Here is a 27,815-nt window from a genome sequence, read left to right as displayed (position 1 = left end):
ATCTTCTCGGCCAGTCATGCCCTCCCTTCTCTACGCTTGCAAAATGTAAACCGCCCTAAAGGAAAATCTTCCCTGGTTAGAAACATTTAGGCTGGCCTGCCTACGATCCATCCTAGGTTTAACCAGGCTGGATTGTGTGAGGAGCTCACAGATCTTTGAAAGATCTGGACAAAATCCCATCGGTGAGCTCCTCTGGCAGGCAAGGTTGCATTAGTTGGATCATGTAGCCCACATGCCTAAACAGCTTTTGTTCGGCCAGATAGAGGGGGCTAAACGAGCACGGCACGAGCTAGAGAAGAGATGGAGTGATGTGGTACAAGAGGATGTGGAGCTGAGTGGACTGGTACCAGTGGTGTCTAGATCGGCCTAATTGGAGGAGGCTCGTGAATGCTGCTGATGGGCAGTTGGAGGCAGCTGCCCTCCAGCAACAACGTGCAGAGCGCCGGGTGGCTGAAGCACAGCAGATTGGCACAGTACAGGGCACAGGTGGTGCATCGGCCATTCATTTCAGTCAGTGGACCCCTGGCACCTGGGTCTGCCCCATAACCTCCTACCAGCGGGCCTTCGACACTTCACGTGGCCTCAACATGCACATAGCCTGGCACAAGCGACGTGGTGAGGTCACCGCCACTTAGTGGCGAATGGCGGTTGTTGTGTCGACCTGCATGGGTGGTCTGTGTAATGTAAAGGAAGGGTTGTTGGCGGCCGCAAAGTCCTAAACTTTTTAATGAAAAACAAATGGAACAGGTTCCCTCCTGTGAACAGCACTTACTCCAACACAGCATCGAGAAACAACGCGCACCACGGTAACTCCCGGGTCGGCCGCAGCGAGATTCTAAACGGCACCACCTCTCTGTGCCGTCACGAGCGCCGCCACCACCGGCCTGTCCCCCATCCCCCGAACGCCAACGACGACACCCGGCAACCTACCCGCCGGAAAAAAATTCACGGTGCTCAAGCGGTAAATGTCGTGGGTTTACTCTCCAGCACGCAAAGCGGCGGGATCGAAAGCGGTCGCTCATCGGCCACGGTTTATAGCAGCAGCTGTCAGAGTCGGGATCGAACCCACGACCTCCTGTAGACCGGGCGAGGTAACATCTCATAGCCACTGTGGTGATGATGATGATGAGAGAGTGAGAGAGACGCAAGCTCCAAATATACGGCAGCAGCTGTCAGAATTGGGATCGCACCTACAACCTCCTGTAGGGCTGCACGGATTCCTCCAGTATAAACAAAAGTTTCTGATGGATGTGAAAGTGACGTAACCCTGTGAGCCCCACCCGGCACGGCCAATGGGAGACGTTTGTCACTTGAACGGAGTGCGGTCGTTTAGTTACTGCCGCTGGTGGTGATCACCAAGCGGGACGTCAAACTCCACTGTCAACGTTGTGGGTTTGCTCTCCCAGAACACAATTGGTGTGCGCTAAAGTAGTAACGAATTGAAACTAAACTCAACAAAAATTTTTTCATTTTACCAGGCGAGGACCCACCGACCTACGCAGCTATTTTCATAAGCGACCCGGCCATCACAAACGATAGCTCAATGACGCGGCGTTATCGTCGTCGTGCGTGAAAATCTCCAGCGAGCGGCTCTCTGAACACAACTGACGGGGGCGACGAGCCACGCGCTCGCACACGTGGACCCCGTGACGCTTGTGCACGACGTGGGGTTTTTTGTATTTGTTTGTCGCTGTAACGTTTTTACCCCGGTGCCCCCGACCACAAGTCTGTGGGAAAAGAGCTTCACAGCTTGTCGGATTCCTACCTCCAGCGTAAATAAATATTTCCGATTCGAATTCCGTTTGCACTCAGGAGGCAATCGACTGGCGGTAACGACGAGAGGCTCCTGCCAAGCGCCGCAGGGAGTAGGCAGATGACCTGCGGGCAGCGTTAAGACCACAGGAATCTGATGCGCGGTGAGGCCAGTGGGCGAGGTCCTTTCTGCGTCGTTTTTTTTCCCCACGAGTTTTTTTTTTGGGGAACCCCTTGCGACCGCATTGGAGGGCAGGGAGGCGGGCGCGAAGGGAAGGACTCTCGCGTTGTTACCGGGGCGAGGTCACTTCCTGGCTCCGGTCACCGCGGCTTTGGCGGGGAAGGGGAAGCGAAGGAAGCCGTCGGATTGCGGCGACCTGCCCGGGGGGCTGCCGTTGAAAAACAACGGCCTCGGCGCAAACTCCGTCTCCCCGGGGCGGCAGCGCGGAGGCGTCGTCATCATCCAGCTCCACGCGTTTCCCTCCGCGCCTTGCGACGTTCGCGGGGTCGACGTCGCTGCTACCAGGGGGGGGGGGGGGGTGGGGGAAAAAATGACATTACGTACAAAACGTCACCGTATGAACCTATCCCCATTTTCCCTGCTTGGTCGGTTCCTAACAAAGTTCAAACATATCATTATCAGAGTTGTTTCTTTTCGTTTGCATTTTTGACTGCTTGTGTTGTGGTTATTGCAAACATGATCCCTTGTATAAAGGTGTCAGTTTTTGTTGTGCCAGCCAAAAGGGTAAAAACCTATTCCTATATCTTGTTACTGGCAGAGGAGGTCTCATAATGTAAAGGCTTACCCCGAGCCCTCAATACTCCCTGATGGTGCGCTGTTTTTGAGTTGTACGCCTTTTGGCGTCTTCTGGTCCAACACCAGTGGAGACTAGGCTCTAAGAAAAGCCGTCTCGGGTGTGGACCAATCAAATTCAAGGACACTGCCAATATTATTATCAGAGTTGTCTCTTTTTTGTTTGCATTTTGACTGCTTGTGTTGTGGTTATTGCAAACATGATGCCTTGAATAAAGGTATCAGTTTTTGTGCCAGCTAAAAGGGTAAAAACCTATTACTAAAGTTCAAACGGCCCTACCGAATCTCACTATGAACGGCGAGGACGCCGCGCCGTTCGGAGCCTCCTCCTCCTCCGCGCGTCTCCCCTCATCGATAGCGTAGGATCGCAGGCGGAGGCGATCGTACGAGACCTGCAGTTTCTTCTGCTCCCGGTCCCTCTCCAGCAGTTTCTCGGCAGCCTCGTTGTACCTCTTCTTGAACTTGGCCAGCTCGCTCTTGGCAAGCGAGAACTGCCGCTTCAGAGTGGCGACCTCCGTGACCTTGTTCTGGATCTCCTGCTTGAAGCGGTCCTCAGACTGCACCCTGAGCCTCTTTGATTTCGCGGCCAAGTGTTCCTGATACAGTCTCTCCTGGTGCATCTGCGAGATGGAAAATTTGATGGAATGTATTTTTAATCGGTTAAAGAGCCGTACGCGCAAGGGGACTTACGTGTAGAAGAATAACTCGGTTAATCATGCCTCTGGGAACGACGAAGCTCCAAAAAAATATCGAAAGAATGAAAAAAATATTCATAATTTTCGATTTAAAGCTTTCGTGACTGCAGGGATTCATCTTCTGGGTTATTTCGGTAAGGTCACGTAGAATGGAGATAAAATAATAACAGAATTTATTCTGTAATAATAAAAAAATAAAAATAATAACAGAATAAATTCTGTTATTATTTTTATTATTTTATCTCCATTCTACGTGACTTTGCTGAAAGAACCCAGAAGAAAAATATTCATAAATCACGCAAATTAATTCAAGAGTGACATCTTAAACGCTGTACATGTTCTAAGTAGTGCCACCGATAATAGACGGACTAAATATTAACTGCGTCATTCCAATGGTGCTCGCTAAATAAAGAAGTGCCTCCAAGTCTTTTTGTCTCCGAGTTAGTCACTACTTATGTTTGGAGTTTGCACGTTCTCCCAGTGGCCGTGTGGATTTTCTCCAGGTCCTCTGGTTTTTCCCTCCCAATGTTTAGAAACAACATCTAACGCGTTTTAGAGTATTTGACTGCTGTAAATTTCCACGTGATGATAACAGCCGCTTGGGTTGGGCTATCATTCGTGATGGCCAGGTCGCTTCTGCAAAAAAAAGAGGTTACGTAGCTCAGTGGGACTTTATCCGCTAAAATATAAAACATTTCAGTTTGTTACTTTTTAAAAATAATTTTTATTTTTAAAAAGTCACCGATCCGTCGCCGATACCTGAAAGATCCAGAATGAAAGCGCCCGCGAACATATCTCCTGGATGACGTCCGGCCCTAGGCCCGCCAGCACCATGGACTTGTGCTCCTCGGGGGGGTTCAAGCAGACCCGCACCACGTCCAGGCTGCCGCGCGGCAAGGCGCCGCACGCCGGGCAGGCGACCGCCCCCATCTTGAACTCGCGTTTGCCGTCCTCGTCGCAAAAGAGGTGCGAGCAGGAGGTGACCCAGGCGAAGTCGCCAACAATGCGCCGGCACTTCCTCAAGTTGCACACCAGAATTTCTTCGTGCGCCGACATTTCCTCCCCGCCTGACCACTGGCCCCGGGGGGCCGCCAGTTCTTCTGTTCCAGTCGCCGCCGTTCTGGTTGAGGGAAACGAATCGCGGGTGAAACACGTTTAGCATGGAGTGCGCGAAATGCGTTCGCGTTTTTTTTTTGCGAGCTCCTGCCGTTTATTGACCGGCTGAGAGCTCCAGAGAGAGCACCGGGGTGCGGTCTCGTTCGTTAAGGGCGGCGAGAGATCTTGGTCAGCGTAATGACGGAAGCAAGTGAGGTAAAGTACGATGGCGAAGCAAACAGAATTCAGTTGGGAGAGCGACGGTTTTAGAGGATAAATTGCTGAGCAGGGGGAGTGTTCTGACCTGCGGTTTGGTGAGTGGGTGGATGAGTTTGTGGGTGAGTGAGCGAACTTGTAAGTGGCTGATGGGCTGGGTGTATGCACGTTGAACTTATTTCACACCGTACAGAGCGAACCGTGCTAATCGGAGGTATGGGTAGAGGACAAGAAACTAAACACAAAGACCAGTGCAAAAGAAATTAGTTTTCAATCAAGATGATTTTAAAATGCACAGTTTCAGTGGATTCCTAATAGCAGAAGGAAAATGGTTCCAGACGGACGCAGAAGCGCATCTGAACGTGCGCAACGCTTGCCCAAAAACCTCTGCGAGGGTGAGTGTGTTGTGACCTGCAGGGTGGTGGGGTGAGTGGATGGGTTTCTGGGTGAGTGAACTTGTCAGTGGCTGACTGGTTCAGTGAGTGTCTTGTTGTGCCTGCAGTTTGGTGAGTGGGTGGGTGAGTTAGTGGGTGAGTGAGCCTGTGAGTGGCCGACTGGCTTTAGTGTGCTGTCGTGACCTGCAATGTGGTGAGTGGGTAGGTGGATGCGTTCGTGGGTGAGTGAACTAGTCAGTGGCTGGTTGGCTCAGTGAGTGTCTTGTTGTGCTTGCAGTTTGGTGAGTGGGTGCAAGTGAATTAGTGGGTGAGTGAGCCTGTCAGTGGCTGGCTGGCTTAGCGTGCTGTCGTAACCTTCAATGTGATGAGTGGGTGGTTGGATGAGTGAGTTAGTGGGTGAGGGAGCTTGTCAGTGGCTGACTAGCTGCGCGAATGTGCTGCTGTGACCTGCAGTGTGGTGGGTGAGTGAGTTAATGGGTGAGTGAGCTTGTCAGTGGCTGACTGGCTGTGTTGAGTCCTCACCACTTGAGATTGGGACGAATTGGGGAGGCTTTCGTTCCAGAAGTCGATTGACAATGGCAGAGGATAATGACTGCATGCCACACTCAATGTGCCGTCTGTATTCATCCGTATTGTTAATGTATGAATACGCCTGTTGCTCAGGAAAGCACCACTGAGTCTCAACTCTTCTTCAGGAGGGGTCCTGCCAAGTTTGCACAAGAGGGGGCGATGTTGCTGTGATCCCCCCACTGAGCCATTTCCAGGTAATCTGTTAGCTTTGGGATGTGGTTCTGGCAAGTACCAGTTCCACTGTGTTTGTGGGTTTAGCTATGGGAGGGAAACTCGGAGGAAACCAATGGAGATCACACACATGCCACTCTGTAGTACAGAGAGTGATCACACAAACCATTGCCGGACAGCTGGGATCACTCCGTGTACAGTGCTGTACAGTATCTATATGTGTAGGGGCCATCCCTTTCGTGCGTACGCAAAAATCCGTCAAAACCTGACCCCGTACGCACGCGGGCTTTTTACACACCCCCCCCCCCCCCCACCTGCCTACGTACGTTCGCCTGACGCATCACCCCCCCACCCCCTAGAATCCTGTAGAACGGCCGATATGTAATCCACGCAGAAACGATCAATTATTAATATTAACGTGTTTAAGCAAACAGATAGTCCACCGCCGGCTGCATTATCGAGGCTTCAACCCCCCCCCCCCTGTTTTCTATGCGTACATTGTGAGTAGACCCCCCCATACGCAAGCGTACGCATTTTAGGTAACCCCCTCCATGACAACGAACTAAATGGATGGCCCCGTATCGGGAAAAATCGGAGGACCCTGAGACAAATCCACGCAATCAACATGGGGAGAGAGACGCAGACTCCAAATATACAGCAGCAGGAGCAAGCGTGCTCAGGGCCTGGGCGCAAACCGACGATCTCCTGTAAGCCAGGCGAGGTAATTAACATCTCCTAGTCACCTTGATGACAACAGGCGAGGTAGTTAACATCTCCTAGTCACCTTGATGACAACAGGCGAGGTAGTTAACATCTCCTAGTCACCTTGATGACAACAGGCGAGGTAGTTAACATCTCCTAGTCACCTTGATGACAACAGGCGAGGTAGTTAACATCTCCTAGTCACCTTGATGACAACAGGCAAGGTAGTTAACATCTCCTAGTCACCGTGATGATGACAGGCGAGGTAGTTAACATCTCCTAGTCACCATGATGATAACAGGCGAGGTAGTTAACATCTCCTAGTCACCATGATGATAACAGGCGAGGTAGTTAACATCTCCTAGTCACCGTGATGATAACAGGCGAGGTAGTTAACATCTCCTAGTCACCGTGATTATGACAGGTGAGGTAGTTAACATCTCCTAGTCACCGTGATGATAACAGGCGAAGTAGCTAACATCTCCTAGTCACCGTGATGATAACAGGCGAGGTAGTTAACATCTCTTAGTCACCGTGATTGACAGGCGAGGTAGTTTACATCTCCTAGTCACCTTGATGACAACAGGCGAGGTAGTTAACATCTCCTAGTCACGGTGATGATGACAGGCGAGGTAGTTAACATCTCCTAGTCACCGTGATGATAACAGGCGAGGTAGTTAACATCTCCTAGTCACCGTGATGATAACAGGCGAGGTAGTTAACATCTCCTAGTCACCGTGATGACGACAGGCAAGGTAGTTAACATCTCCTAGTCACCGTGATGATAACAGGCGAGGTAGTTAACATCTCCTAGTCACTGTGATGATAACAGGCGAGGCAGTTAACATCTCCTAGTCACCGTGATGATGACAGGCGAGGTAGTTAACATCTCCTAGTCACCGTGATTATAACAGGCGAGGTAGTTAACATCTCCTAGTCACCGTGATGATAACAGGCGAGGTAGTTAACATCTCCTAGTCACCGTGATGATGACAGGCGAGGTAGTTAACATCTCCTAGTCACCATGATGACAACAGGCGAGGTAGCTAACATCTCCTAGTCACCGTGATGATAACAGGCGAGGTAGTTAACATCTCCTAGTCACCGTGATGACAGGCGAGGTAGTTAACATCTCCTAGTCACCTTGATGACAACAGGTGAGGTAGTTAACATCTCCTAGTTACCGTGATGATAACAGGCGAGGTAGTTAACATCTCCTAGTCACCGTGATGATGACAGGGAAGGTAGTTAACATCTCTTAGTCACCGTGATTATGACAGGCAAGGTAGTTAACATCTCCTAGTCACCGTGATGATAACAGGCGAGGTAGTTAACATCTACTAGTCACCGTGATGACAACAGGCGAGGTAGTTAACATCTCCTAGTCACCGTGATTATGACAGGTGAGGTAGTTAACATCTCCTAGTCACCGTGATGATGACAGGCGAGGTAGTTAACATCTCCTAGTCACCGTGATGATAACAGGAGAGGTAGTTAACATCTCCTAGTCACCGTGATGATAACAGGCGAGGTAGTTAACATCTCCTAGCACATTCCAAACACTGCACAGCAATCGAATCGCTGGGGATGGGAGGGGGGGGTGTAAAACGTCGTATTTCCAAGCAAAGTAAAATGTTGTGGACCCCATGAGGCTGATGAAAGTTTCGCCCTCACGAAAACGACGCTGGGTCGTGGCTCACAGGACGATACCAAATAAAAAATAAAATAAATGAATTAAATCCATCGCCTCACAACTTTTTGAGGGTTTCCCGCGCTTTTTTTTTATTGTTTGTGTTTAGTGAGACACCACGTCTGAGGGTAACCCTCAGACGTGGTGTCTCATCACTACTATGAGGCGACTTTTACTGGTAGGAAGGAAGATTGTAAACTGAGTGTACCAGCCTGCAATAGATTAATGTGTCCGTCCGTCCGTCCCCTTTCAATACTCTAACGAAGTGAAATCTCGTGTGACTGTCATCCTTTATTTAACCATGTGAGTGACGTCATTGAGAGTCACTCTCTTGTCACTGTCATCCTTTGTTTAACCACGTGAGTGACGTCATTGAGAGTCACTCTCTTGTCGCTGACATCCTTTATACTGGTAGTAGCGAAGATTGTAAACTGAGTGTACCAGCCTGCAATAGATTAATGTGTCCGTCCGTCCGTCCCCTTTCAATACTTTAACGAAGTGAAATCTCGTGCTGTTGGGGTGTAAAATCAGCAATAGACAGCGCAGAGACTTGACAAAATTCCAATGTTCCTACCAGGCCACCCTGCAGGGACCTGTTAACCCCTCCCCCCCAGCGTGTAATATTGTTTTTGTAGTTTATAAACACTCGGATTCCCGCACTTTTTATCGCTTGTTTCGTGACCTTCAAGGGGTGAGAAAAAAAATTAAGAACAAAAAACCCCCCTCAGACGTAGCAACTCCGAAGTCCTAAAAAAAAGCCGTGTAAAATTGTATTTATAATCAAACTACTCGGCAACGTAAAATAACAGCCCTCTGCTTGATATGAACCCCGAAGTGTTTAATGTGAGATATAGAAAAAAAAATATATAGTTTTTTGTTGTTTTTACCTCACAGCAATCCACACGCTCGGTGACGTCACCCTGCAGCTGCGCTCGTGACGTCACGGTGGGGGGGGGGTTGAGGCACGCGTGACGTCACGGTGCGGGAGAGTGGTTGCGGGCGACCGTGTGACGTCACGGACCCCCCCCGCACCCCTCCCCTTCCGCGTGACGTCACCCCTCGCGCTCGTGACCTGAACAAGGCAGTTGTTTCGATTTAAAGCTTTCGTGACTGCAAGGATTGATCTTCTTTGGTTCTTTCGGTAAAGTCACCACCACGTAGAATGAGAATAAAATAATAAATTGATAAAATAACACAATAAAATTCTCACGACGTTGCGGCCACAACACAAGTGGCCTTCATCAGGTGAAGGGACAAGACTGTCTGGAGGACAGCGCTGGAGCGAACACAGCCAAGCTCAGACCGCGACCTTTAAGCTGTGTGAGAAGAAACAGAGCGCCTTGACAAAGGAATTAGGATAGAATTTAGCATTGAAATAGCTGAGTGATTAGCTAAATTCAATGCTAATTCCTTTGTCAAGGGGTGCCTCTGCAGATGTGTATGCTTTAACTTTAACATAGCCATTTCTGTGACCAGTCACAAGCTAATCACTCAGCTATGTCAATGCTAAATTATATGCTAATTCCTTTGTCAAGGCGCTTTGTTTCTTCTCACACAGCTTAAAGGTCGTGATCTGAGCGTGGCTGTGTTCGCTCCAGCGCTGTCCTCCAGACAGTCTCGTCCCTTCACCTGATGAAGGCCGCTTGTGTTGTGGCCGAAACGTCGTGAGAATTTTATTGTGTTATTTTATTTTATCAAGCCTGTGTGTGTGAGAGATTGTCAGTCTGTGTGAGTGTGAGATTGTCAGACTGTGTGTGTGTGAGATTGTCTGCCTGTGTGTGTGAGATTGTCAGTCTGTGTGAGTGTGAGATTGTCAGCCTGTGTGTGTGAGAGATTGTCAGTCTGTGTGTGTGAGAGATTGTCAGTCTGTGTGTGTGAGAGATTGTCAGTCTGTGTGTGTGAGAGATTGTCAGTCTGTGTGTGTGAGAGATTGTCAGTCTGTGTGAGTGTGAGATTGTCAGACTGTGTGTGTGAGATTGTCAGCCTGTGTGTGTGTGTGTGAGATTGTCAGCCTGTGTGTGTGGGTGAGATTGTCTGCCTGTGTGTGTGTTTGAGATTGTCAGTGTGTGTGTGTGAGATTGTCTGTGTGTGTGTGTGTGAGATTGTCAGTTTGTGTGTGTGTGTGAGATTGTCAGCCTGTGTGTGGGTGAGATTGTCTGCCTGTGTGTGTGTGAGATTGTCAGTGTGTGTGTGTGAGATTGTCTGCCTGTGTGTGTGTGAGATTGTCAGTCTGTGTGTGTGTGTGAGATTGTCAGCATGTGTGTGTGTGAGATTGTCAGTCTGTGTGTGTGTGAGATTGTCAGTGTGTGTGTGTGTGAGATTGTCAGTCTGTGTGTGTGAGTTGTCTGCCTGTGTGTGTGAGATTATCAGTCTGTGTGTGTGAGATTGTCTGCCTGTGTGTGTGAGATTGTCAGTCTGTGTGTGTGAGATTATCAGTCTGTGTGTGTGTGTGAGATTGTCTGCCTGTGTGTGTGTGAGATTGTCTGCCTGTGTGTGTGAGATTGTCTGCCTGTGTGTGTGGGTGAGATTGTCTGCCTGTGTGTGTGTGAGATTGTCAGTCTGTGTGTTTGTGTGAGATTGTCTGCCTGTGTGTGTGTGAGGTTGTCAGTGTGTGTGTGAGATTGTCTGCCTGTGTGTGTGAGGTTGTCTGCCTATGTGTGTGTGAGAGATTGTCAGTGTGTGTGAGATTGTCAGTGTGTGTGAGATTGTCAGCCTGTGTGTGTGAGATTGTCAGTGTGTGTGTGTGAGATTGTCAGTCTCTGTGTGTGTGAGATTGTCAGTGTGTGTGAGATTGTCTGCCTGTGTGTGTGTGAGATTGTCAGTGTGTGTGAGTGTGAGGTTGTCAGTGTGTGAGTGTGAGGTTGTCAGTGTGTGAGTGTGAGATTGTCAGTGTGTGTGAGTGTGAGGTTGTCAGTGTGTGAGTGTGAGGTTGTCAGTGTGTGTGAGTGTGAGGTTGTCAGTGTGTGAGTGTGAGGTTGTCAGTGTGTGTGTGTGTGTGAGGTTGTCAGTGTGTGTGTGTGAGTGTGAGGTTGTCAGTGTGTGTGTGTGAGGTTGTCAGTGTGTGTGAGTGTGAGGTTGTCAGTGTGTGTGTGAGGTTGTCAGTGTGTGTGTGAGGTTGTCAGTGTGTGAGTGTGAGGTTGTCAGTGTGTGTGAGTGTGAGGTTGTCAGTGTGTGTGAGTGTGAGGTTGTCAGTGTGTGTGTGTGAGTGTGAGGTTGTCAGTGTCCGGCAAAACAACCCCCTACCTCCTCGCGGTGCCGGACGGGCAACTCTGTCGTGGACAGCGCTGTGGGGGGAGATCCAATTTTGATTGGCTCCTCCCCTCATGGCATATGTGTCCACCACAGGGGCTAAACGGGGGCTCTGGACGGGTGCGAGGGGCTGGTAACCCCTCCACCTTCAATTAATTACCACGAAACCACGAATTAAACTGAAATATGTAACAACTAAGCTTGTGCCGGAGGCCCCGGGGGGCCAGGCGTCTATGACGTCTCCTGGCCAAACCACAATTGGCGGAGCCAGGAGATTGAATACCTACCCTCGGGGCTACTCCAGAAACAACGAAAAGCTAATACGGGTGGCCACGTGGAATGTTCGAACGCTCACTGCAGAGGAGAGGCTGCCACTCCTCTGTCGGGAGCTGGACCGTTACCGCCTGGATCTATGCGGCATTCAGGAGGTCCGGTGGACCGGCTCTGGCTCCTGCCACCATGAGGGGTGGACAGTCCTCTACTCGGGGCAGCAGACTGCCAAACAACAGGGTGTGGCTCTTCTTTTGAACAAAAGAATGAAGGGGGCGTGGGAGCGTGGCGGTGAGGTGTGGGAAGCTGTAAGCCCCAGGCTACTTTGGGCTCGCCTTCCCATCAACCGGAGGCGAGGAATGGTGGTCGTGGTTACTTATGCCCCCACCGAAGACGAACATCCGTGGAGGGATGCAGGCAAAGCCGATGAGTCAGATGCCTTCTATGACCTCCTGTCACAGGTGCTGGCTAAAGTGGCCCCTCGGGATAGAGTCATCATGTTGGGTGACTTCAATGCCCGAGTTGGTCATGATACTGGCACCTGGTCTAGAGTGATTGGAGGGCATGGGCCAGATCAGCTCAATAACAACGGTAGGAGGCTGCTAGATTTTTGTGCAGCCCATGGGCTTGTAATTACCAACACGCTGTTCCGGCATCGGCGCATCCACACAACATCATGGATGCATGCCGGGTCCAAGCAAGAACATCTGCTGGACTACATAGTGACGGACCAGCGAATGCGAGCCCATGTCCTTGACACCAGGACCTACCGTGGAGCTGATCTGCCCTCTGACCATCGACTAGTCATCTGTAAGATGCGCCTGCCATTCTTCCACTCCGGTGGTGGGTGTACACCCAGGACCCCATTCCAACCTAAAGTGGCCTGGTCTCAGTTATCTGATGAAAGTTGCAAGCGAGAATTTCATCATCGCTTGCGGCTGGGATTGGCATCGTCCCCGACTCCTCCTGATGTCGAGGGTAAATGGGCGAGGTTTAGGACTGTGACTCATGCAGCTGCAATGGCTGCTTTGGGTACGCGGTCCAGACCTCCCCAGACACCCTGGATGACAGAGGAGTTGTTCAGGATGGTTGAGAAAAAGCGACAGGCCCACTGTCATCGGCTACAGAATCCCACGTCAGAGAATGAGGAGGCTTACCGCAGCCTTCGCTCGGAGGTTCGGAGAGCCGTGAGGCGCTGCAAGGATGGGTGGTGGTCGCGGGTTGCTGAGGAGATGGAGTCTGCCTCAGTGGCCCGTGATCACAAATCTCTATTTAACTCCATCAAAAAAGTAACCTGCAGCGCCACACCTATTACCATCATTAGGGGAAAAAACGGTGATCCAATTTCCGACCCCCAGGAACAGGTTCGCAGATTTGCTGAGCATTTCTGTGAGGTCCTGGGGGAGGGAAAATCCCTCAGCCAGGAAAACATCGTGGCACAAAGTGAGGATGACCCTGCTGAGGCTGCGGTGCCTCAAATATTGGATGAAATCACCCCCTGTGAGTGGCTGGCTGAGGTGCCATCTGCTGAGGAAGTATTGAAGGCAATCCGGAGTCTGAGACCAGGAAAGGCAGCGGGCAGAGATGATCTCCCAAGCGAAATGCTGAGGGAGGGTGGCGTTTGTGCACAGACTGCCCTATATGACATCATAACAACAGTCTGGACCACTGGACGGGTTTCGCAGGATTGGAAGGATGCCCTGGTGGTTCCCCTTTTTAAGAAGGGGGACCGCACAAACTGTAACAACTATAGGGGCATCTCACTCCTCAGTGTGCCGGGAAAGGTCCTGGCAAGGATTATTCAGCATCGTCTTGCCAGGCACGCTGAGGAGAGACTTGCGGAGCCACAATGCGGTTTCAGGAAAGGGCGGTCCTGCACGGATGCCATATTTTCTGTCCGTCTGCTACAGCAGAGGTGTAGGGAATTCCAACAAGACCTACATCTCTGCTTTATTGACCTGGTCAAGGCCTATGATACCATCAGTAGGCCTGGGCTCTGGGTCGTTCTTCGTGCTTTTGGAGTACCTGACCCTCTGCTCACGATCATTAAGGACCTTCATGATGGTGAGCGGGCCCGGGTAAAACTACGTGGCCGGGAGTCAGAGCCATTCCCTGTACACCTTGGGGTGTGACAGGGATGTCCTCTGGCTCCCACATTATTTAACATCTATTTTGACCACGTAGTTCGTGAAGCCTTCAATAGCTGTACCGGAGGAATCTCCATATGGTACAGATATAATGGGAGGCTAATCGATGCCCGGGTGCGGTCAAGGGATGGCTCCCTATTGCTCAACCACGTTATGTATGCTGATGATTTGCTAATAGCTGCTCAGTCAGAGGAGGAGTTGGAGACGCTGCTGCTGAGACTGGAGCGTGCCACTAAGAGGTGGGGCCTTACCATCAGCCCCACCAAAACTAAGCACCTGCCTGGGTATTTTGTACCATCGGACACTCCACCCCCACAACTCCCAATCGGTGATGGGGCAGTTGTGGAGAGAGTGGAGAGTTTCCCATACCTGGGCAGTGTGCTTATGACTGGCTCCAGTTTAACAGCAGAGGTCTCACTCCGAATCAGTCGAGCGGCAATATCTTTTCATCGGTTGCGTAACGCTGTGTGGAAGCTACCTGGTCTGTCGCTCCGCACTAAGCTTCAGGTCTTCTCGGCCACGGTCATTCCCTCCCTTCTCTACGCTTGCGAAACGTGAACCCCCCTAATGGAACATCTTCGCCGGTTAGAAACATTTAGGCTGGCCTGCCTACGATCCATCCTGGGTTTAACCAGACTGGATTGTGTGAGGAGCTCACAAATCCTTGAAAGATCTGGGCAGGGTCCCATCGGTGAGCTCCTCCGGCAGGCAAGGCTGCGATGGCTGGGTCATGTAGCCCGCATGCCCAGCCACCGCATGCCGAAACAGCTTTTGTTTGGCCGGATTGATGGGGCTAAGCGGGCGCGGCACGGGCTAGAGAAGAGATGGAGTGATGTGGTACAGGAGGACGTGGAGCTGAGTGGACTTGCCGATGACTGGTACCAGCGGTGTCAAGATCGGCCTCTGTGGAGGAGGCTCGTGAAGGATGCTAGTGGGCAGTTGGAGGCAGTCGCCCTCCAACAACAACGGAGGGCGGAGGAGCGATGCTCACAACAGCGAGCGGAGCGCCGGGTGGCTAAAGCACAGCAGGTTGGCACAGTAGGGGGCACAGGTGGTGCATCAGCCAGTCATCTCAGTCAGTCGACCCGTGGCACCTGGGTCTGCCCCGTGACCTCCTGCCAGCGGGCGTTCGACACTTCACGTGGCCTCAGGGTGCACATAGCCTGGCACAAGCGTCGTGGTGACGTCACCGCCACTTAGTGGCGAATGGCAGTTGTTGTTGTTGGTTGTCAGTGTGTGTGTGTGTGAGGTTGTCAGTGTGTGTGAGTGTGAGGTTGTCAGTGTGTGAGTGTGAGGTTGTCAGTGTGTGAGTGTGAGGTTGTCAGTGTGTAAGTGTGAGGTTGTCAGTGTGTGTGAGTGTGAGGTTGTCAGTGTGTGTGAGAGTGTGAGGTTGTCAGTGTGTGTGTGTGTGAGGTTGTCAGTGTGTGTGAGTGTGAGGTTGTCAGTGTGTGTGTGAGTGTGAGGTTGTCAGTGTGTGTGTGAGTGTGAGGTTGTCAGTGTGTGTGTGAGGTTGTCAGTGTGTGTGTGAGTGTGAGGTTGTCAGTGTGTGTGTGTGAGGTTGTCACAGTGTGTGTGTGAGGTTGTCACAGTGTGTGTGAGTGTGAGGTTGTCACAGTGTGTGTGAGTGTGAGGTTGTCACAGTGTGTGAGTGTGAGGTTGTCACAGTGTGAGTGTGAGGTTGTCACTGACCCTGGTGAATCTTCGTCGTTGTCAAGGCCGCAGGCTTCACCTCCCTCACGACTCTCAAAATGGCGGCGAGCGAGGAGGGGGAGGAGCCAGAAAACTCCGCGTCACGTGGGAGGGGAGAAACTGAAACCTGATTGGCTCCAAGGCGGAGAGATTTTTATTTTTTTTACGGGAAAACTTTATTCTTTTTAACCGTACGACGGATTTACAAAACTCACCATCAACAATAAACACTCGCGTTGGTATTAGCGCGGTCTGATTAAAAATTTTTTTAAAAGTTATTGGTTACATAAATATTTATAAAACGCGGTAATATCAGAAATCTCATCTGAGTTCCAAAAAAAATGACCCAAATGATATTCCGTATTCTTAGCTCTTTCGGTAAAGTCACGTTGAAGGGAACCAATAAAATAATAAAATATATATGAAACAATAAAAATTCTCACGACGTTTTGACCATAACACAAACGGTCGTCATCAGGTGTGTCGGTTTGCATAAATTTATTTATTTTTAAACGGTGTATTTATGTATTTTTAAACGTTAGCACCACGCGCAGCGATTTGGCAGTTTATTTAGAAGGACTAGTCCATCTATGTTCTGAAAAGAGGAGGGGGAAGACGAAAAATTAATGTATGCTGTCTGAAAGCCACTGTAAGCGTGAATAATCAATTAAGACCTGAAATGGTTTATCAAATCGTTCCAATGATTGCTAAGCCAGAATCCATCTTCTCGGTTGAAATTGTCTCTGTGCTTGTATATGTGGATAGCCTCATGAACGAATCTCTCATGGTAGCCAGATGGCTTACAAAGAACCTCTGTCTTGGAAAAGTCAATGTCACGTGAGCCTTGCTAGTGACGTCATGTCACCAAGGTATTCACCCCACCCCCGTCCAGCGCGCCCTTGAGAGTGACGTCACCTCTGCTTGGTCACTGCCGATATCTGTTCCGGTACAATCCTTATTTGGGCAAAGCTACGCCCAGTGACTGGTGGCTCATTAACATAATGAGTTCGTGAAAGCCGTCGCGAGTTTATTGGGACGGGTTCAGCACCCACGCCCCCATCCCTCGACATATGGCCCGGGCTCATTAACATAATTTTATTCAGTTACGGAGCCGCTCGTGGTAGGGGAGTGTCTTGTACCCCGGACGTGACGTCATGTTACCTGCTGCTGTTGTGTGACGTCACGAGGTAACAGGAAGCGATCGCTTCGCTCTTGCACTGAAATCCGAGGTGAGAAATTATGATCGTGTTGGTGGTCGTGGTTGTTGTGGTGGTGGTGGTTGTGGTGGTGGTGGTTGTTGTTGTTTACCAAGGTAGAGCCCCTCTCTCTTTCGTAGGGATGTCAGTTGAGTAGCAGCGAGCATGGGAATCGATGTCCAGGTTGGAACTTTACAACGCGGGGCCTAGCCACGCAGGGCCTTGCCTCCTGCCCTCGCCTGATTGCGTTCACTTTAATTATCTCGCTTAAGTTTAATTTGTCTTCACCCGGCTCGCCACTTTGTAACTTTGTTTTATTGTAAATATTCACGCAGTTTTTATTTATTTTCACCAGGCCAAGCCCGCTTGAGCTGCTATACCGCTCTTGTTATCAGAAGCGACCTGCCCACAACAACACAAGGTGAGGCTTTGTCAACGTGTGTGAATGTTTTGACTTAAAACTTTGGTGACTGCAGGAATTAATATTCTTGGTTCTTTCGGTAAAGTCACGTAGATAGAAAATAAAATAATAAAAATAAATGAAAAATACAATTTTTAAAATAAAGTAATAAACCCACGACGTTTCGATCGCAACACAAGTGGTCTTTATCTTATTGAATTTAATCTGTTATTTTTATTTTCTATCTACGTGACTTTACTGAAAGAACCAACAATACGTGCGTCAATGTCTATCGGTCAAAGACGCTAAGCGCGTGCCGCTGTTGACTCTGAATGTGTGGAGGGGAACACCTTCACCACGGGGAGAGAGAGACAGAGACACTGATAGCCTCGGCTATGTTGATTGATCCTCGATGCATTACTTGGTGGAGTGAGGAAGAATTAATGCTGAGCAGATGAAGGTGGCCAGGCATGGTTCTGGTCACACCACCACCTGTTTACTCATGGCAGTGTGTGACAGTGTCAAGTTTGTGTTTGCAGTAAAGTCTATTACCTCTATTGCACACGGAGGTTATATCAAAACAATAGTTTATTTTTGTTTTCCTAAGGAACTCTTTATAAGAATGGAAACAGGAGGTGAACACAGCACACACATTCAGCTGAAGTCGGAACTGTTCATCCACAGCATTCAAGGACATCTGAGCCTGTATTCACACCTCTAAGTTCTGATTGAACGTTAATTTATGCATTTCTGCATAACACAAATAGTATTGTTTTCAACACCCTTTGCTATGTCAGCTGAATTTAGCTTTCATAAATATTCCTTTTGTAGTCAGACAGCTGAAATTGTGTGCTTAGAGTTTTGAGTTAACATTCATCTTGAAGATATGAAGGCTTCCAGGCATATTAATGAGTTAACATTCATCTTGAAGATATGAAGGCTTCCAGGCATATTAATGACATTTTATCTCTCATTGTGTGCCATAACAGCCCGTGGAGAGAAACCCTTCAGGTGCACTCTGTGCTGGAAGGCATTTGCAGATTCATCAAATCTGATTCATTTGGAAAACTTTTTCACTACATCATGAATATATTAATAAGTATAGACGTGTAAGTCACGTGTGTATTCCTCTGTGCCTGACGTGTAGATGGTGTGGATATTATTTTTTTCTGTCTGCAGCTGACGCTTCCTCTGCAGAATTGGTCTGATGGAGCAAAGGCACTCAGCGCAGCTCGGTACGACAAGTCAACAATGCAACCAGCGTGCATACAGCACGGACCGGACTGGAAATTTGACACGGCACCAGAGAACTCACACAGGAGAGAAACTCTTCAAGTGCACTGTGTGTAACAAGGCATTTGCATGGCCATCAGTTTTTCAGAACCACCAGAGAACACACACGGGAGAGAAACCCTTCAGGTGCAGTGTTTGTGGGAAGGCATTTTTATGGTCATCTGCTCTTAAAAAACACCAGAGAACACACACGGAAGAGAACCCCTTCAAGTGCAGTGTGTGTGGGAAGACATTTTCAGATTCATGTACTCTTAAAACACACCAGAGAACACACACGGGAGAGAAACCCTTCAGGTGCAGTGTTTGTGGGAAGGCATTTTTATGGTCATCTGCTCTTAAAAAACACCAGAGAACACACACGGAAGAGAACCCCTTCAAGTGCAGTGTTTGTGGGAAGGCATTTTCAGATTCATTTGCTCTTAAAACACACCAGAGAACACACACGGGAGAGAAACCCTTCAAGTACAGTGTGTGTGGGAAGACATTTTCAGATTCATCTGCTCTTAAAAAACACCAGAGAACACACACGGGAGAGAAACCCTTCAGGTGCACGATCTGCGGGATGGCGTTTGCACAGTCACCACATCTTATAGTACACCATAGAACACACACGGGAGAGAAACCCTTCAGGTGCACGATGTGTGGGATGGCGTTTACACAGTCATGTAATCTTGTAAAACACCAGAGAACACACACGGGAGAGAAACCCTTCAAGTGTACTCTGTGCGGGATGGCGTTTGCACAGTCACCACATCTTATAGTACACCATAGAACACACACGGGAGAGAAACCCTTCAAGTGCAGTGTGTGCGTGAAGGCATTTGCACATTCATCTGCTCTTAAATCACACCAGAGAACACACACAGGAGAGAAACCCTTCAGGTGCAGTGTGTGTGGGAAGACATTTTCAGATTCATCTGCTCTTAAAAAACACCAGAGAACACACACGGGAGAGAAACCCTTCAGGTGCACGATCTGCGGGATGGCGTTTACACAGTCATATCATCTCATATTACACCAGAGAACACACACGGGAGAGAAACCCTTCCAGTGCAGTGTTTGTGGGAAGGCATTTTCATGGTCATCTTCTCTTAAAAAACACCAGAGAACACACACGGGAGAGAAACCCTTCAAGTGCAGTGTGTGTGGGAAGACATTTTCAGATTCATCTGCTCTTAAAAAACACCGGAGAACACACACGGGAGAGAAACCCTTCAGGTGCACGATCTGCGGGATGGCGTTTACACAGTCATATCATCTCATATTACACCAGAGAACACACGTGAGAGAAACCCTTCAAGTGCAGTGTGTGTGGGAAGACATTTTCAGATTCATGTAATCTTGTAATACACCAGAGAACACACACGGGAGAGAAACCCTTCAAGTGCAGTGTGTGCGTGAAGGCGTTTGCACAATCATCTGATCTTGTAAAACACCAGAGAACACACACAGGAGAGAAACCCTTCAAGTGTACTCTGTGCGGGAAGCCGTTTGCAGATTCATCAACTCTTCGAAGACACCAGAGAACACAAAAGCATCGGAAGATCCACAAGGAGCAGAGTCGGAGTCTGAAATCAGCTTGTGAAAGTCAAAGTGCCGCAATGAGCCCATCCCTCATGAAACAAGAACCGGACGAAAATCCCAGCTTGGACACTTTTAAAGGTATCAAGGTGAAATATGAAGAGGTGATGGTGAAATGTGAAGAAGTGATGAGCGAAGAAGTGAAGGTAAAATGTGAAGATGAAGATTCAACTCCAAAATGGGACCTTCACATCGTGAAGCAGGAGGAGAATTCTGACTGTGAGTCAGAGTGAGGCAACTCCCAGCAGTTTGTGGAAGTGGAGGTGTGGGTGGACTTGCTCCTAGACAATACAAAGTCAAGCGGAGACCCGGTAGATGTGTAAGCCAGAGACGATGTCGCTACAATAGATGCACCTTTGTCACAGGCCTTTAATGACAAGAACGTGAAGTTGAACACTTTGTGGGCCCGTGGGTTGGGTAGATCTCTAACCAGGAGCAAGAGCCAATAAGCTCCCAAGCATTCACTATGTTATCATAATAATTGATTTTACATGGTGCTTGCTTAATCGCCTCAGCAACTCGGAGTTTTGTATCTCATCTCACGCTCGAAGAGCATCCCAAAGTAGCAGCTGCCCCTGTGTGGCACAAGGTGGTGGCCCTGCACCGGCCTGCATGTGGACAAGAGCCTGTCAGTAGGGGGCGATGATTGATGCGTCATCTCAGTTGTGTAGTTTGTAGGTAATGTTTAGAATTTGCTACATTTTCACTCAGACGCCAGCATGCAATGGCCTACTCGTTTTGAATGACAATAGTATGTTTTACATACACTCTGAAGCAGACTGCAACTTTTTTTAAAAGCTTGTTAATACGATGTAATGTGATGCAGTATATTTCACTGCAGTAATCCAATTTTGTTAATATGCCTGTCAATAATTTAAAATGTATACTTGTCTGGTTTTGTGCATACTTGTAACATTTGATCTGTAACGGTCAAACATTGAATAAGTGATGTTAGGACAAAGTGTGCTTGTGTGTTTGGAAGTAACGTACAGAGAACTCAGGTGAGACCCGTTGTTCTTGTGATACAGGTCAAACAGTGTTTTTGTGTTCCACGAAGCATCTGGAGCTACTCATTGTCTTTGAAATAGGGAGCACGCTCGGATCATTCATCAGTTACAAGGCATACCACTTGAAAGTTACACGTATAGGAGGAGGTACATTCTCTACAACACGAATTGTAGTTTTGTCTTACGTGTTGACGTAGATTTTGTCTAACTGGGACTAGAAATGCACCTTGCTGATTCACGTCTGGATGTTCGTACCTATCGGTTGAAGCAAACCCTACTGCTGTTGTTGAGACGCTGTGCACCATTTCATGGTCCAACACGTTGACGGCCTTCAGGCCAGGAAAGTCACAACATTTGCACACGAAGGACGCATTCACGCAAGTACCCCATGCTCCGTTTTGAAGTTTTAAAATGAAACATCTTTGAATTGTGTTGTGTTTTGAATTAGATGATTTTATTTCCTCATTAAAAGCTTGTATCAATTTACATCTGGAAGACTTCATTGAAAAAGACATTTCGTGTGAATTTTCTCTCGTCATTAAGTAGATGGCCTTGCCGGGGGTTCGGACACACACAGTGTACACACACACAGTGTACACACACAATGTACACACAGTGTACACACACACAGTGTACACACACTGTACACACTGTGCACACACAGTGTACACACACACAGTGTATACACATAGTGTACACACAGTGTACACACAGGGTACACACACAGTGTATATACACACAGTGACACAGTGACGCACAGTGACACAACAACAACCGCCATTCGCCACTAAGTGACGGTGACGTCACCACGACGCTTGTGCCAGGCACAGTGACACACAAAGACAAAGATCCCCCGTGTAGCCTTAACAGACTGTAGGGGCAAGTGCTGTTAGCGAGCACCTATGAAGGCCGGAACGGTACACGAGGGGGTGGGTGGCCAGCACCACGCCCGACCGCCTTTGTCTCCCTAGTGGCGATATTTACACACCGCACCAGGTACTCAGTGACACAGTGTATACACATAGTGTACACACACACACAGTGCACATGCACACAGTGTATACACAGTGTATGTCCACGTTGTTGCTGAGCTCACATACCCAAGGGAGGGAGCAATGGAAAATTAATCTAAATCAACTTAAACTCCAACTCTGTGACGTCACCACTCAGCATTACCTCTTCGGCGTGAAACGCCAGGGGGAGGTGTACATCGCTAGTGACGTCATGTCACCAAGGTATTCATCCCTCCCCCGTCCACCGCGCTCTTGAGCATGACGTCAACTCCGCTTGGGTCACTGCCGATATCGCTCCAGTGGCAATCCTTATTTGGGCAAAGCTACGCCCAGTGACTGGTAGCTCATTAACATAATGTGACCGTTAAAGCCGTCGAGAGTTTATTGCGACGGGTTCAGCGCACACGCCCCCATCCCTCGACATATGGGCCGGTCTCATTAACATAATTTTTTTTTGTCTACAAACTAAGTCGCCTCTGTGGTAGTAGTTACATTGGAGAAACCAAACGCCATGTCTCGGACCGCATTCGTGAACACAAAGCAGACCTTAAACACGGTTGGACCAACACCTCGGCCGTGGCAGATCATTGTTCTAATTCAGTAGGCTCACATGCCACTGACTTTTCCAAGACAGAGGTTCTTTGTAAGCCATCTGGCTTCCATGAGAGATTCGTTCATGAGGCTATCCACATATACAAGCACAGAGACAATTTCAACCGAGACGATGGATTCTATCTTAGCAATCATTGGAAAGATTTGATAAACCATTTCAGGCCTTAATTGATTGTTCACGCTTACAGTGGCTTTCAGACAGCATACATTATAAAAAAAATTTCGTCTCCCCCCTCTTTTCAGAATATAGATGGACTAGTCCTAAATAAACTGCCAAATCGTTGCGCGTGGCGCTAACGTTTTTTTTATAAATAAATAAATGCGCCGTTTAAAAATAAATTTATGCAAACCAACACACCTGAAGACGACCGTTTGAGTTATGGTCGAAACGTCGTGAGAATGTTTTATTGTTTTATATATATTTTATTATTTTGTTGTTTCCCTTCAACGTGACTTTACCGAAAAAAACTAAGATTATAATTTTTTCAGTTAGCCGCTCTTGGGAGGGAAGTGACGTCATGCTACTTCCTGCTGTCGCGAGGTAACAGGAAGCTGCCGTGTGCGCGCTTGCACTGAAATCCGAGGTGAGAAATTATGATCGTGTTGGTGGTCGTGGTTGTTGTGGTGGTGGTGGTTGTGGTGGTGGTGGTTGTTGTTGTTTACCAAGGTAGAGCCCCTCTCTCTTTCGTAGGGATGTCAGTTGAGTAGCAGCGAGCATGGGAATCGATGTCCAGGTTGGAACTTTACAACGCGGGGCCTAGCCACGCAGGGCCTTGCCTCCTGCCCTCGCCTGATTGCGTTCACTTTAATTATCTCGCTTAAGTTTAATTTGTCTTCACCCGGCTCGCCACTTTGTAACTTTGTTTTATTGTAAATATTCACGCAGTTTTTATTTATTTTCACCAGGCCAAGCCCGCTTGAGCTGCTATACCGCTCTTGTTATCAGAAGCGACCTGCCCACAACAACACAAGGTGAGGCTTTGTCAACGTGTGTGAATGTTTTGACTTAAAACTTTGGTGACTGCAGGAATTAATATTCTTGGTTCTTTCGGTAAAGTCACGTAGATATGAAATAAAATTAAAATAACAGCTAATAAAATGAAAAAATAATTGTAAATAAGGCAAAAAAACTCACGTTTTGATCGCAACACAAGTGGTCTTTATTTAATGTAATTGTATTATCTGTTATTGTTATTTTCTATCTACGTAACTTTACTGAAAGAAACAAGAATACGTGTGTCAATGTCTATCGGTCAAAGACGCTAAACGGAGTGACGCGCAAACTCCAAATATACAGCAGGCGTCAGGGTCGGGATCGAACCCACGACTTCCTGTATACCAGGTGAGGTAGTTAACATCTCATCACGGAGAGAGACACGCAAACTTCAGTTAGCCTCAGCTATGTTCGTTGATCCTCAATTAATTACTTGGTGGAGTGAGAAAGCATTCATGCCGAGCAGATGAAGGTGGCCAGGCGTGATTCTAGACACGCCACCGCCTGTTTATCCAGTGACAGTGTACAGTTTGTGTTTGCAGTAACGTCTATTAACTCTGTTGAACACGGAGGTTATAGCGTAACAATAGTTTATTTTTGTTTTCCTCTGGAACTCTTTGTAAGAATGGAAACAGGAGGTGAACACAGCACACACATGCAGCTGAAGTCGGAACTGTTCATCCCAGCATTCACGGACATCTGAGCCTGGATTCACACCTCTAAGTTGCGATTGAACGTTAATTTATGCATTTCTGCCTAACACATAGTATTGTTTTCAACACCCTTTGCTATGTCAGCTGAATTTAGCTCTCATAAATATTCCTTTTGTAGCCAGACAGCTGAAATTGTGTGCTCGGAGTTCTTGGTGAACATTCATTTTGAAGATACGAGGGCTTCCAGGCATGTTTATAACCATTTGCGCTCTCATTGTGTGCCATAACAGCCCGTGTGATGAATTTGGCAAACGTTTTTACTACATCATGAATATATGAATAAGTATAGACTTGTAAGTCACGTGTTACTGTGTATATATGCATTCCTCTGTGCCTCGATACTGACGTGTAGATGGTGTGGATATTTTTTTCTGTCTGCAGCTGACGCTGGTCTGATGGAGCAAAGGCAGTCAGCGCAGCTCGGTATGACAAGTCAACAATGCGACCAGCGTGCATACAGCACGGATCGGACTGGAAATTTGACACGGCACCAGAGAACTCACACAGGAGAGAAACCCTTCAGGTGCACGATGTGCGGGAAGGCATTTGCACAGTCATCTGTTCTTAAAGAACACCAGAGAACACACACAGGAGAGAAACCCTTCAAGTGCACTGTGTGTGGGAAGGCATTTTCACAGTCCCCACATCTTCAAGTACACCAGAGAACACACACAGGAGAGAAACCCTTTAAGTGCACTGTGCCTGGGAAGGTGTTTGCATGGCTATCAGTTCTTCAGACCCTCCAGAGAACTCACACAGGAGAGAAACCCTTCAAGTGCACTGTGTGTGGGAAGGCGGTTGCACATTCATCAAATCTGCAAAGACACCAGAGAACACACACGGGAGAGAAACCGTTCAAGTGCACTGTGTGTGGGAAGGCATTTTCACAGTCATCTGTTCTTAAAGAACACCAGAGAACACACACAGGAGAGAAACCCTTCAAGTGCACTGTGTGTGGGAAGGCATTTTCACTGTCATCTGTTTTTAAAAAACACCAGAGAACACACACTGGAGAGAAACCCTTCAGGTGCATTTTGTGCGGGATGTTTGCACAGTCATCAAATCTTCAAGTACACGAGAGAGCACACACGGGAGAGAAACCCTTCAGGTGCACTCTGTGCGGGAAGGCGTTTGCACATTCATCAAGTCTTAAAGTACACCAAAGAACACACAGGAGAGAAACCCTTCAGGTGCACTCTGTGCAGGAAAGCGTTTGCACATTCATCAAGTCTTAAAGTACACCAAAGAACACACAGGAGAGAAACCCTTCAGGTGCACTCTGTGCAGGAAAGCGTTTTCACAGTCACCACATCTTAAAGTACACCAGAGAACACACACGGGAGAGAAACCCTTCAGGTGCACTCTGTGCGGGAAGGCGTTTGCACATTCATAAAATCTTCAAGTACACCAGAGAACACGGAAGCATCTGAAGATCTGCAAGTAGTGGAGTCTGAAATCAGCTTGTGAAAGTCAAAGTGCCACAATAAGCCCATCCCTCATGAAACAAGAACCGGACGAAAATCCCAGCTTGGACACTTTTAAAGGTATCGAGGTGAAATATGAAGAAGTGATGGTGAAGAGCGAAGAAGTGAAAGTGAAATGTGAAGATGAAGATTCAACTCCAAAATGGGACCTTCACATCAATGGAGACAACGTGAAGCAGGAGGAGAATTCTGACTGTGAGGCAGAGCGAGGCAACTCCCAGCGGTTTGTGGAAGTGGAGGTGTGGGTGGACTTCTTCCGAGACAATACAAAGTCAAGTGGAGACCCGGTAGATGTGTAAGCTTGAGACAATGTCGCTACAATAGATGCACCTTTGTCACAGGCCTTTAATGACAAGAATGTGAAGTTGAACACTCAGTTCTTAGGTTCAACCTGCAGAGTAAGGGCGAGCGGCCAGTCTTTGTGGACCTGTGGGTTGGGGAGATCTCTAGCCAGGAGCGAGAGCCAAGAAGCCCCCAAGCATTCACTATGTTATTATAATTGCATTCATATGGTGCTTGCTTAATCGCCTCGGCAACTCGGAGTTTTGTATCTCGTCTGAAACACTCGAAGAGCATCCCCAAGTAGCAGCTGCCCCTGTGTGGCACAGGGTGGTGGCCCTGCACCGGCCTTCATTTATTTTGGTTTTTTTTCCGCCTGAGGACGACCGCTTGTGTTACGATCGAAACTTCGTGATCTATTATTATTTTGTCTACCTACGTGACTTTACTGAAAGAACCAAAGAGTATGTGAACAAGAGGCTGTCAGTAGGGGGCGATGATTGATGTTTCATCTCAGTTATGTAATTTGTCGCTAATGTTTAGAATTCGCCAGCATGCAATGGCCTACTCGTTTTGAATGACACAATAGTATGTTTTACATCCACTGTTAAGCAGATGGTGTATTTTTTAAATAGCTTCTTGTTAATACGATGTAACCTGATGCAGGATATTTCACTGCAGTAATTCAATTTTGTTAATATGCCTGTCAATAATTAAGAATGAATACTTGTCTGATTGTGCGTGTACATGTAACATTTTGTCTATGAGGGTCAAACATTGATTAAGTGTTCAAATCTAGATTGATTAAGTGATGTTAGGACAAAGTGTGTGTGTGTGTTTGGAAGTAACCTGTACAGATAACTCAGGTGAGATCCGTTGTTCTTGTGATACAGGTATAAGGGTACTTTTGTGTTTCACGAAGCGTCGGCCTCTGCAGCAACTCATTGTCTTTGAAATAGGAAGCACACTCGGATCATTCATCAGTTACAAGGCATACCACTTAAAGTTACATGTAGCGGAGGAGGTACATTCTCTACAACACGAATTGTAGTTTTGTCTTACGTGTTGACGTAGAGTTTGTCTAACTAGGACTAGAAATACACCTTGCTGATTCACGTCTGGATGTTCGTAACCATCGGTTGAAGCAAACCCCACTGCTGTTGTTGAGACGCTGTGCACCAATAATGGTCCAACACATTGACGGCCTTTAGGCCAGGAAAGTCACAACATTTGCACACGAAGGACGCATTCATGCAAGCACCCCATGCTCCGTTTTGAAGTTTTAAGATGAAACATCTTTGAATTGTGTTGTGTTTTGAATTAGATGATTTTATTTCTTCATTAAAAGCTTGTATAAATTTACATCTGGAAGACTTCATTGAAAAGGACATTTCGTGTGAATTTTCTCTCGTCATTAAGTAGATGGCCTTGCCGGGGGTTCGGTTGGATGCGGACACACACAGTGTACACACACACACAGTGTACACACACACAGTGTATACACACATAGTGTACACACAGTGTACACACAGTGTACACACACAGTGTATACACACATAGTGTACACACACAGTCTACACACACACAGTGTACACAGTGTACACACACAGTGTACACACACAGTGTATACACACAGTGTACACACACAGTGTACACACACACAGTGTACACACACAGTGTATACACAATAATGTCCACGTTGTAGCTGAGCCCACGCACCCAAGGGAGGGAGCAATGGAAAATGAATCTAAATCAACTTAAACTCCAACCCCGCTCTGTGACGTCACC

At 48.0% G+C, this 27,815-nt stretch overlaps 2 protein-coding genes across 3 annotated transcripts in view; both read right to left on the bottom strand.

Moving 5' to 3' along the window:
• The window catches only part of LOC142917354 (uncharacterized), a 661,949-nt gene that overhangs the window by 607,445 nt on the left and 26,689 nt on the right, over nucleotides 1–27,815 (bottom strand). The gene's annotated exons all lie outside the window — the stretch shown is intronic.
• Nucleotides 709–15,557, bottom strand: LOC142917365 (E3 ubiquitin-protein ligase CCNB1IP1-like). Of its 2 annotated transcripts, XM_076062002.1 has the most exons (5): nucleotides 15,456–15,533; nucleotides 8,988–9,172; nucleotides 4,021–4,381; nucleotides 2,847–3,186; nucleotides 709–2,271 (listed from the first exon to the last, which is right to left on the bottom strand). In XM_076062002.1, the coding sequence occupies exons 3-5, from the start codon at nucleotides 4,315–4,317 to the stop codon at nucleotides 2,057–2,059; spliced, it is 852 nt and encodes a 283-aa protein (XP_075918117.1). In that variant the 5' UTR covers nucleotides 4,318–4,381; nucleotides 8,988–9,172; nucleotides 15,456–15,533; the 3' UTR covers nucleotides 709–2,056. The 2 variants fall into 2 exon arrangements, with proteins under 2 accessions (XP_075918117.1, XP_075918116.1); XM_076062001.1 differs by lacking the exon at nucleotides 8,988–9,172 and having other exon boundaries at nucleotides 15,456–15,557.

Source organism: Petromyzon marinus, unplaced genomic scaffold (assembly GCF_048934315.1).
Source record: "Petromyzon marinus isolate PM22_M1 ecotype Great Lakes invasive population unplaced genomic scaffold, UKy_Petmar_22M1.pri1.0 PM_G_Scaffold_47, whole genome shotgun sequence".
NCBI lineage: Eukaryota > Metazoa > Chordata > Hyperoartia > Petromyzontiformes > Petromyzontidae > Petromyzon > Petromyzon marinus.
Note: the sequence above shows the minus strand (reverse complement) of the source record. Positions and strands in the feature narration are given on the sequence as shown.

Coding starts and splice junctions, on each gene's coding strand:
- LOC142917365 (XM_076062001.1), bottom strand. CDS start 4,317: ATGTCGGCGCACGAAGAAATTCTGGTGTGCAACTTGAGGAAGTGCCGG. Junction 3,187..4,020: donor TTTCATTCTGGATCTTTCAG/GTATCGGCGACG, acceptor TCCATCTCGCAG/ATGCACCAGGAGAGACTGTA. Junction 2,272..2,846: donor GCCGTTCATAGTGAGATTCG/GTAGGGCCGTTT, acceptor CCCCCCTGGTAG/CAGCGACGTCGACCCCGCGA.